Source organism: Melospiza melodia, chromosome 9 (genome assembly GCF_035770615.1).
Source record: "Melospiza melodia melodia isolate bMelMel2 chromosome 9, bMelMel2.pri, whole genome shotgun sequence".
In the NCBI taxonomy this organism is placed as follows: Eukaryota; Metazoa; Chordata; class Aves; order Passeriformes; family Passerellidae; genus Melospiza; species Melospiza melodia.
The window spans coordinates 32634126-32645640 of record NC_086202.1 but is presented as its reverse complement, the minus strand read 5'-3'; the positions used below and the strand labels follow the sequence as shown (position 1 = coordinate 32645640).

General features: G+C 49.6%; 1 protein-coding gene across 1 annotated transcript; it reads right to left on the bottom strand.

Annotated features, from left to right (window-relative positions):
- Positions 1-3736: 3736 nt before the first annotated feature.
- On the bottom strand, positions 3737-10640 carry LOC134422275 (protein ecdysoneless homolog). Its single transcript, XM_063164265.1, is given in 11 exon segments — positions 3737-4462; positions 4995-5215; positions 5293-5360; positions 5802-5979; positions 6397-6503; positions 7201-7286; positions 8021-8146; positions 8254-8421; positions 9371-9395; positions 9510-9627; positions 10445-10640. Coding segments are annotated over 11 exon segments (1506 nt in total). The 3' UTR covers positions 3737-4249.
- Positions 10641-11515: the final 875 nt, after the last annotated feature.

Genomic DNA, 11515 nt, shown 5'->3' with positions numbered 1-11515 from the left:
TGGCCCAGCCCAGCCCAAGAATCCCTGCCAGCATTCCCTGCACCATTGCCCGGCCCCACGGCGGCTGCGGCTCCGCGGGCAGGCGGCTCCAGGAGTTCAGAGTGGGCAAAATGGGAGCGAGGGACAGGAGGCAGCTGGTGCCAGTGGGGGAAATGGCTTTGCTGGAGCTGCCAGGGACAGGAGGAGGAGGGAGAAAGTGCTGCAAAGTAAAGTGGAGAGAAAAAGGGACAAGGTGGTGGGGATGGCCATGGGCATTTTGCTTTCCAGTTCTGTGTGAGGAAAGGAAGAACTGTCAAATCCATGCAGGAAAAAAGGGGCCAAGTAGCAGGTAGTGGAAATCTCTGACAGTTGGGATTCATTTGATCTGCCTGAACTGCACAAACCAACACTCTCTGAGCACCACCAGCGCTGTGATGTGCCTTGCCCTGCCCCTGCCCTGGCTGCAGCAGCCGCCTGTTGGGACGGGCCCTGTTCTCTAAAGGAGCTGCACCCAGGGACCATTGGGGCAGTGCTGGGTAAGAAGTGAGGAATGGGAAAGGGTGGGAAGTGTGGAGGGAATAAAATAGAATGGTATAAGGAAAAATGATAACAGAACTGCACCAGGAATGGCCACCGACTGCTGTCACCAAAAGAGCTGCACTGAGGGACGGCCACACGTTTCCGTTCCCACACAGAAATGCTGGGACTTGCCTTCTCCTCAATAACCATCAGTGGCATTTCCAAGGCCAGCAGATACACTCAGAGATGTCCAGAATCATCGTTACAGGGGGAAAACTGGGGTTGGCATCAGCTGTGACACACATCAGGAAGAGCACAGCAGCAGAAATAGGGATTTCCCAGCTCCCTCCCAGGGAGAACAGTATCAGCACAGGGACAGAAAATGCTGATAGAACATCCTTTCCCACTGCTCCCTGTGCTTATCTGGAGGTTGCATCCTTTAGCTTGTGCTCTTCAGTGGTTTTCCCCATGGAAATACTGCAGAGGGTCACAAAAGATTTACTAGCATGTTAAAAAGAAGCTGAAAACCCAGGAAGGATGACATTTGAGATAGGGACACAAGCAAATTCACACATCATATGACAGTTAAATATGGCTGCTGTGAGTATGCAGCCTGGAGGACAGCTAGATTAAACTAGAAAAGATTCCAAAACTGTTTGGCCTTACAACTGCAGGTAAGGTTAACAACCCTCACCAATTTAAAAAAAAAAGGGAAATCTGCTCAGAACTAATTTAGATCACCATCCCTACAGCCATTGGGTAGCACGACTCCTTGTCTCCACCAAACTACAAAAGTTTTACTGGAAATCTCTCATTTTCTGCTTCCTACCTGCACTCAAGTGACCTGTGTGATCTCTCTGAATGAACTGAGCTCTCCCTTCACAGCAGCTCTGCTCTTCACTTGCCAGCCTCGTGCCCTTGGCAATTTCCATCTGGCAGCGTTGGCCTGCTGAAGGAGAGGCTCTGTTCCAAACATGCCCACTTTGCAGCAGTGCCCCACGATGGGATGTTCTCCTGCCTGGACTAATCCCTTTGCTTCTCAGCTCCAGCTGCAGCCCACAAACCTGGCAGCTGTTCAGGAGCCTTTGCCATGGCACGGCCCCACCCAGCTGACTGCCAGCCTGGCAGCACAGTGGGCACACATTCCCAGCCCTGGCCGTTGTTTCCATCCCGCTGCAAGGAGCCCAGTTGTTCCCCAGTGTTCCTGCAGGAATCCAGGCCCAGGGGTCTGTGGGGTTTGCAGGGGCTCTCTTGGGGGTACCTGGGGGTGTCTGTGGCATTGGGGAGGGGGTCCTGAGCTCTGGGGGTGTCTCTGGGGTCCTGCTCTTTTCCCCTCATATTTCCCATCCTTTTTCCTCTCATGTTTCGCACCCTTTTCTCTTCACCTTTCTAGAGCTTTCCTGCTTCTTAAATACCACGTTTTCACCACTATGCCATCTCCATTTTTTAACCCTTCTTCCCTTTTTCTGCGGCCCATTTTTCCTGCCCTTTTGCCTGCTTTTTTCTGCCCTTCCTCCCCTCTTTTTTTGCTGCCTTTTTCCCCAGTTTTTGGCCCTTTATTCCCCTGCATTTTTTACTTCTGCCCTTTTTTTGCCAACTGTTTTTGAGACTTTCTCTTCCACGCCTTTTCTACCAACTTTTTTTCCACCTTTTATTTTTTGCTGCCCTTTTTCGTCTCTTTTTTTTCCAGCCTTTTTTGGCCCCTCGATATAAATCCCTCAATGGAATCAGTGGGGCTTTCTACCAATTTCAACCCCAAAAATAAGGCACATAGAGATTCCTTGTCAATGTAAACTGAAAGATGATGAAAATTGAAGGTTTGCTCTCATTTCAAACCCATAAAATCCCATCACAAAGGGTGTTCCCTGATCTCTTTCAGCAAGAAAATGGGGATTCCCCATCCATTGATAGCCCTGAAATAATGGCCAAGGCAGGGTTTCTTTCCACTGATCCCCTCAACATTGCAGGTGAATGGGGATTCCCCCAGGTGAAACACAGACTATAAGGGAAAATTAACCAGTTAAACAACTCCAGAATACACTTGGACAGAAATCCATTGAAAGGGAACCACACACCTCTTGTCTGCCCTAAATAATTCCATCAGGCTTCCTTCACTAAAAACACTCTCAGAATTAAAAGTGGAGATGCCTGGTGTGTTACCTCAAAGCAGAGGAAGAGGCAGCATGGAAATGCTTCTTCTGCCATGGCAAACTCTCCTGGGAGCACTCCCAGAGCCTTGCAGGGCTCCCCTGGGAAGCTGCTGAACAAATGGAAAGAGTTGGGATGAGCAGAGCCCCAGAGAAATCCCAGCCCCACTGATGGAAAAGTCAGATTATCCAAGCAGCAACAGCAGCTGGAGTGTTTGCAAAAGAGCAGCTTTGTTCTGAACCCAGTTTAGGAGTTCTCCTCATGCACTAAGGGAGCCCCTCCATCTATTTGGACCTTTTCTATAGCACAGGCCACACAGCAGTTCAATGTGATCATGTTCTTCAACTCAATTATGCTTTAAAGTATCTAAACTTGATCTAGCTACTCATCAGTGGAGAATTTTATGTATTTTCAGAGTAAATTACCTTTCCTGGTCAAACACCAACCCTTCCCAAGGTTCAAGTACCTCTGCTTTCCACCACCAACTGCTCATTATTGTTGTCTCAATTAAAAAAGCCTCTGTTCACCCCATTTTTCCACCACAGATTTGTCTGAGTCTCTCACCTCTCAGCAGTCCAAATTCCTTGAAATTTAACCTTCTTCACACTTCCCAGCTCTTCCTGTCCATCTCTAATCCCTGTCCAACCTGCCAGTGCTCTCCCTGAACTGCTGACAAAGTGAATTACACAACATCAGTGCAGGACAACTCATTAATTGCTGAATGAAAATGAAATAAAGAGAAATTAAGAAGCTGATTTGGACTCAGCAGGGCTGCACTGCTGTTGTCTGTGTATCAAGAATTTTTATCTATTTTATATCAAATTTAACTCATTGAAACCTAAGATCTCATATTTAAAATAGAATGTTCTTTCCACATGAAAGCCTCATGCTGCATGCCTTCCAGCCACATTTTCACTGAAAAAACCCCAAACTGCTCAGCCTGGGCTCCCATCATGCCAGCAGTAGCTGTATATCAACATTCAGCAGTAATGGAATTCATTCAGAAAATGAACAATTACAAAAATACTTTCACTCCAAGAACTGATACTGCACCGAGGAAGTTATGCATACCCTCAAAGAAATCCAGAAATCAAGATGTATTTTTGTTTTTATTGAAATAAAATTAAATAATACTTCTGGCCAGTATTTACACACTTGATCCAATTACTCTTCCTGCAATGTGGTATTTCCCCACCTGCCGCTGAAGGCAGCAGCATTTTCAGAACAAGAACTGCTCCCCAGATATTGAACCCACTCAGCAATGGGTAAAAGGACATTTTAGAAACGTGGCAAATTGGATCACTGAAAGGAAAAATGGGAGAGAGGTGTTGTAATAAAAGAAAATGGGCAGAGATTTCGGTCATTCATTTGACATAATTTTTCAGTTTTCTGAAATTGTGTCAGCACTGGGAAAATCTCATTTCCACCCAAGACAGTGTGCAAACAGAAGCTTTTGCAGGTGAATTCACTCTGCTGAAGTGACACATAATGAACAGAATGCTCCAAACTCAAACCTTTGGCCTCTTCTCCCCCATCCTGCTCGTGTGTCTGTGCTCCATCTCCCCAGCAGCCATGTCTGGTGCCAAGGCTCTCCCTGCCTTGCTCAGCTGCCAGTGAGCTCTGTGCTCTCAGGTAAATTCACCCCCAGGCTCTGTAAAATGCTCGAGGTGGGCCCTGCCAGGCCAGCCTGGGCACTGTAGGACTCGAGCAGGTTTGCCACCAGGTTCATGTCCACATCCAGGGCTGCCAGCTCAGCAGCCTCAGCTCCACAGTCAGGGCCAGCACTCTCACATGGGGCTGCTCCAACAGAACTTGCCTGCAGGGAGTACAAAGAGAAAGCTTTATCAAATTGCAGGAGCAGATTTAAGGGGAAAAAAAAGGGTAAACCACAGGAGAAAAGAAACAGCAATTGTGCAACCAACAAAGTCCAGTACACTCCTGAGTCCTGACAGACAAGAATTAAGACACCAAATGCTCATGCCAGCTGAAAATCACCACTGTCCATTACCCAGATTAGGTTCCAAGAGAAGGACACAAAGTGTTGCTGTGTCCTGGCTCTGCTTCCTATGGGAGAAAACTACTACAGGAACTCACAAGTGAAGCTGCAGCTGCTTGCCCTACTACTAAAAACAGGGAAAAGATGAACAAACTAAAACTAAGCCTTGGAAAAGATGGGCAAATTCCAAGCTTAGGTAAGTTTCAGTTTATAAAAAATGCATGATGGTGCAGGTCCAGCACACTTTGCTTGCACGTGGGAAGGTTCCAGTCCCAGTACTCAGAATGGCCACTTGCAGCACATTTCCTGCTTGGAAATTACTGCTGCAAATCAGAGCCCAAGGCACACTCACCCCTCTCTTGTGGCTGCTGAAACTTTTCCCAACGTTGGTCTGTGCCAGCTCACGGTCCATCTCCTCCATGTACGCCTTGAGACTGCCCACGAGCTCCTCAGGAGACACCTTCTGCTCCTGCCTTCCATTCCCAGCATCCAGCTCTTCATCATCCTCATCTGAGAAACCAAACTCCTCCTCCTCATCCACATCATCAGAATCCAGCTCCTCCGAGTCTGCCCCTGCACATGATTTGGTGTCAGTACAACAGCAAAGAAATCAGTGCTGGCATTTGTTTCAAAGAAAGAAGCAATCTCACCTAAAATTCTGTCCAGAGCTTTTGTAAAAGAATCCACATCAAAGGTAACTTGGGATTCATCAGATGACCTGAAATATAAAAATATTTTTAAAGAAATGAAGCTTCTATGCTTGCCTAAGCCTGACACAGGCACAAGCCATAATGATGTCTCTCAAGCCAGGACTGAAGCTGGGACATTTGAATTTAAAAGTCCTCAGAAGTTTGAAGCCTGTATGGATGAGACAAACAGTGAGTGGAAGAATTCTTGGCAGAAAAGAGCAAAAATTTGAAGACCACAAAATCCACCTGAGGGACAGAGAGCAGCTCAGCTTGCAGCACTTGAACCTGCACCAGTGCCAGAGTGGCACCAAGCTGATTTAAAGCAAGTACAGGGTCACTGCTCTGCCTTTGCTTCAGGCCCTGCTCAGCACAGCACCTTCAAACTCTGATTCTCTGCATCACAGAACCAAGCACAGGGCTGCAGCACAGTGCAACATTCCACACCAGAGCCAAACTCCAGGTGCTACTACCATGGCATTTCTGCTCCTTCCTGCGTGGACACTTTGGACACAAAAGCCTTCATGCTCTCAGCAACTGTTTCCAAGTCATAGTTTTGCTCCTCCTCATTTGGGGAAGGAAGGGACTCATTTCTTGTCTCCTTCAGCATCTGATCCAGAGCACCTGGTGTCATATCCAGCCAGCTGTCATCTGCAAGGACACAGCACAGATCTGTTACTCTGCACAAGCCTGCTGGCCCACAGGCCCAAACCAGCTGACTGACAGGGCTGCAACCATCCTGCAGCTCAGTTCTGCAGTTCAGCTCTTGTGCTGGTCCTGGCTCACACACAGCAAAGGAGAGAGAGGCTGAGAAGAACTGAGTGCAGATTTCTTGTCACTACTTACAAACTCTGCTTTGCAGAGCTCAAACTCAGAGAGACCATTCTAGTCACTGGGAAGCCTTTGGCCACTCAGTGGAGGAAGAAAGGCTTACTCTAAACTGGGAGAGCCAATCCAGTGTTTAGTCTTGAGGAAGGCTGGATTTGCTCTCCCTTCACAGCTGTCAGCATTGCCCCCTCCCCCCACAAATAACCATCTGTAATAGGAATAATTCCCCATCCAGCTCACCATCCTCTGCAGGAAGACAAGCTGCTTCTCTCTCCAATTCCTTCAGATCAATGGGGGTTGTCTGTAGTAGTGCCAGGATTTCATCACCTGGGCTCACTTCATCACAGCTGGAAGAAAAACCAAAATCAATTTACTGAAACGGAATCAATGGGATCACATGCTCTGCATTCAGGTTTTCACTTGAATTCTTCCATTTTCCTTCTGTGCAAACACATCAAAAAGGGAAATGAATCTGGGGGAAGTACCAGAGCACTACCCAGAGCATTGGCCAAGGCTCTTTTCCTTTACATTTCATTTGCCTTGGTAAATATTAAGATTCCTTGATCCCAACCAGCACAGACTGGAAACTCAAAAAATAACAGTCAAGATATTATGGGCTGGCAAAGCCTCAGATATTTCTGTAGTGATTTAGCTTTTGTATTTGATCTTCCAGAGAAATCCACAGCCAGCTCCTTGAGCAAAGGAGACAGATTACCCCGTATTCATTATTCACTGGCACTGCTTTTCAATGAAACTTTTCTACACTTTCTACAGTCAACCAAGCAAAAATTGCTTTGCAGTCACCACTTGGAATCGACTTGGAAGAGCTCAGCATTTCACAAAACCAAGATAAAAGAGTTACTCAAGCCAGAACTTCTCCCAGTGGAGCATTCCAGAGGAATTAGTACTTGTATGTCCTGGCCACAGCTCCCATGTTCAATGTGCAGTGGAGAAAAGGGTTCAGGTGTTTGTAACAAGGATTTCAAAGGTCACTTACAGGATTTGTAGGGTATATGACACTCATGAATTTCAAGCAGCTCTCACCTTTCTGGCACTGCAACAGATTGCTGGAAGTGATCTTCTGCCATGTGCAACAGCTCCAGGTACTTGGCTGATCCTTCCATTTCTCCCTATTGAATGCAAGTCACAGCCATGAACCCAAACAATTCCAGGCTTCCTAAGGGTGACTGTTGGTCACACAGAAATGCTGAGAGAACCAGAACAACTAAAAACTCTTGGCCATCTACACTTGGAACTCAATACATCAAAGGGGCACTCCTGTATTTGAAGCATATTAAAGGATATTAACCTAAAAATCTCAATAAAGTTGTCCAATATTATAACCTTCAAGTAGGTAGTCAATTTATGTCCCATTTATTAACTTCAAAGAAGTAGTCAAAGGCATCTTTTAAAATAAAAACCCACAGAACCTCACCAGAACCCCCAGAACCCACAAAAACCACACACACATGAAAATTACACTTGCATGGGCCCAGATAGGTCTATGGTGTTATGTATGGATCTTGAAGAATATTGAATTCTAGAGGGGTGGAAATGAAATGTAATCCAGTGAAATCAGTTACACCTCACACAATCACACATGGGGGTTTTCTTCACTCAAGTGTATTTCTCCCCTTGCTTTAGATGAATGAATCAATCCCCACATCTTGCTTTTTCCTTTTTAATTTCCAAAATAAATTGCTTTCAAAGGGGAACAAACTGCACATTTAAACACATTAATTCATTTCACACCAGATAAGGATTCAAGCTCTGGCCCCACTACAATTCCTCACACAAGTTCAAGGGTTAACATGTATTTTCCCTGCAATGTTTAAAAGCCACAGACACTGCAATAATCACAGACCTTGAAATAATCCTTCTCCTTCAAGCTCCTGAGGAATCTCTCCCACAGGGGACCCCTTAACACCTTTCTCTTGGCATCAGGAGCCACTTTACTGCTCTTGGAGCACAACATTTCAAAGCCATGAGCCTGCACACAAAAGATGCAACAACAAGAGGTTCTCAAGGTGGGACAGACTTTGCTCACATTTCTCTGGACAAGCAGGCAACCTCCAGACAAGGACCCATTCCCTGCACATGCATGGACCAAGGCCAAAATGCCCCAGGAATCATTCCCAGCTTCATGCCCAGCTCGTAGGCTCTGTACTGAGGATGAGCTGGGGCGGGCAGGGTGTATCCACTGCGTCTGTCTGGAACAAACTGCTGCTGCACCAGCTGTGCATACAAACACCGAGTGAAAGTCACCTGCAACAGCCAGAGCAGAAACAAACACTCCCTGCAGCGGGACTGGGCTGGGGACAGCCAGCAAACTCCCTCCAGCTCACCAGAGTGCCTTTGAAGGCACCCATGTTACAGGCAGTGCCTGAGACCACATTCAAAATACATCTTAGAAAGATTTTTCTGATAAATTGCTTCTCAGGCTATACAACATTTGTTCCAAATTGTAATCGCCAAGCAAATATAAACTTTTGTCATTCTAAATACATTAGGAAAAATTCTTGATATTCTGGAAAATCCCCATCTGAACTGCAAGAAGTTTCATCAAATATATCTTGTTTCCTTAACAACAATAACACCACGTTTCTCTTCAACTACAGAAGTGCTTCAGGAGAACCAGCACAGCCTAACTGCTTCAGAACATCCCAGGCATTAAAAAGCAGCATTTCAGGTGTCACATGCGACCTCTGCTGGTTCCTGATCCTAAGATAAGCCCTGAATGCAACGTTCTCAACCCCCTCACTCTTTTCCCTCAAACAATAATAAAGTATGAGCCTGACACTCCAGGTACACACTTGCAATCCATTTTGGTGTTGTGTTCCAGCCTTTTTAAGAACCTTGGAGTAGGGAAAAAATAATTTAACAATTTTTTGCTCATGACCAAATAAATTATTTCCATTTCAATTCATTGCCATTAGCAGCCATCCATATCCAGGTGAAGGTGTCTGCTCATTATTTCACCTATACTAGACAAAGCCTGTATCCTTACAGAGATAGCAGCACTCCAGCCCTGAGCATTTCCCACCCTCAGGGACACTTCTGAATCCATGTCTGCTGGGGATTTTTTTAAATATTCATAAACGCATAGAAAGTCTAAGGTTAGAAGGGACCTTAAAGACCAACACCTGCTTCCACCACCCTTGCCACAGCCAGGCACACCTTCCACTAGCCCAGGCTGCTCCAAGCCCCATCCAACCTGCCCTTGGACACTTCCAACGTGTCTGGGATGGGGAAACACCTCCAAGGATGGGCCATGGTAAGACAGGACCTTCAGAGCACAGGCACTGCCCCTTGGCAGCCCTCCCACTAAAGCAGCTCAGCAGCACCCGCCTTACCTGGCTGCCAGCCCCGGCAACTCCCTGCTCATCTCCCGCAGCAGCTACACAATGAACCACTCATCCTCCACGTTATCCCCGAACACCGCGGTGCCGCCCAAGTGCGCCGGGATCTCGCCTGCACGGGGCACAGAGAGGAGAGGCGGCTCAGCAACGCCGTGCCCAGCAACAGATTGTCCACACGGGCTGCGGAGTCTCCCTCACTGCGGATATCCCAGACCCTGCTGACAGAATCTTGTGTCCTGTGCTCGGGGACGGCCCGGCTGCAGCAGGGAGGTGGCACCAGATGCCTCACTGGGTTAACCCGTGCTGTGACACCGAGAGTCGGGGAAGCCGCCGGGTCCCCCTCACACGCTCCCGGTTCGAGCCCGCCGGGTCCCCTCACACGTCCTCGGTTCCCGGCCGCCAGTCTCTCCTCCAAAGATCCCGATTCTCGGCGCCGTGAGCCCATCACATGGCCTCGGTTCTCCCTCACTCGTTCCCGGTTCGAGCCCGCCGGGTCCCCCTCACAGGCTCCGGGTTCCCGGCCACCGGGTCTTCCTCATACCGCCCAGCTCCCCCTCACACACTGCCGGTTCCCGGCCGCCGGATTACCCTCAAAAGATCCCGGTTCCGGCCGCCAGGTGTCCCTCACACTCTCCCGATTCTCCCTCACAAGCTCCCGGTTCCCGGCCGCCGGTTCCTTCAAACGATTGCGATTCTCCCTCACATGCCCTCGATTCCCGGCCGCCGCGTCCCCCTCACACGCTCCCGGGTTCCCCTTCAGATGCTCCTCGATTACGACCTCCAGATACCCCTCACACACCCCCGCTTTCCCCTCACACGCTCCCGGATCTCCCTCACATGCTCCCGCTTCCTTGCCGCCGGGTCCCCCTCACGGTCCCCCCGCTCCGGGCGCTCCTCCCGCCGCGCCTCCCGGCCCGCTCCCGGCTCACCGCGGCCCGGCACGTAGCGCAGGCGGAACGGCTGCCGCTGCCACACGTAGGCGGCCAGGAGCGGGGCCAAGCGCACCAGGGCCAGCTCAGCGCAGCGCCGCAGCAGCGCCTCGCCGCCCGGGCCCGCCGCCGCCGCCGCGAACAGGCGGGAGCGCACCGCGTCCTCGGGCAGCGCCGGCCGCCGCAGCGCCTCCATCGCGCCGGGGCCCAAAGCGCTCCGCCCCCGGGGAGGAGCGGCGCCATGGCGGCGGCGGGGCGGCGGCGCTGAGGGTGATATCGCGATACGCGCGGAAACCGGTGCAGCCGTGAGTGGCCGCCGCTGCCCCGGTGCCCGGCGCGGCCCCGAGCCCCAGCGCGGTCCCGGTCGCGATCCCCCGGCCCCGCTCCCGGGCCTGCCGCCCGCGCTGCCCCCAGCACCGAGCAGGGCCCCGGGACGGCCCGGTCACCCCTGTCCCCGACGGGAGATGGTTCCCGGTATTCCTGAGCACCGGACACCGGTGGGACCGAACGCGATTAAATAAGAGCCCGTAACCGGCTCTTATCCCCTGACCCAAGAGTTGGGTCAGTTCTGACTTACTCGGCTCGTTTACTCTTGTTGTATTTAATTTTATTCAGTGTAATTAATCTACAGGGATAACAGCGTCCTCTCTGCTTTTATGGAGCTGTACCTCAATTCGCAGCATCTTAGGTTTAATTTCAACTGATTTTGATCCAGCTATTGGTATAGGGTCAAATTGCCAAGTCCAAGAGAGTTGAATAGAGTTTTGAGGCAGAAAAAATCAGGGTTTGTTGGCAATTTTCCAACCAGGTAGAGCCAGAGCCTGGCCAGAGCCCAGACCCCCATTGGGAGGCTCTCCCTCACATACCTTAAAAACAAATCTCTCAATAATAGCAGCTATGAGATACCCCAAGCACAGCAAACTGCTGGAGTGCTCCTGTGAGAATACCTGGGGCTGTGTGTGATTGCCACAGAGCAGGAGCAGCCTTGCCCTCAGCAGGTCACAGCCCTGTCCCATGAGGATGTGGCACAAAAGGGTCAGGAAAGACCACAGGACCTCAGCTCAGATGAGG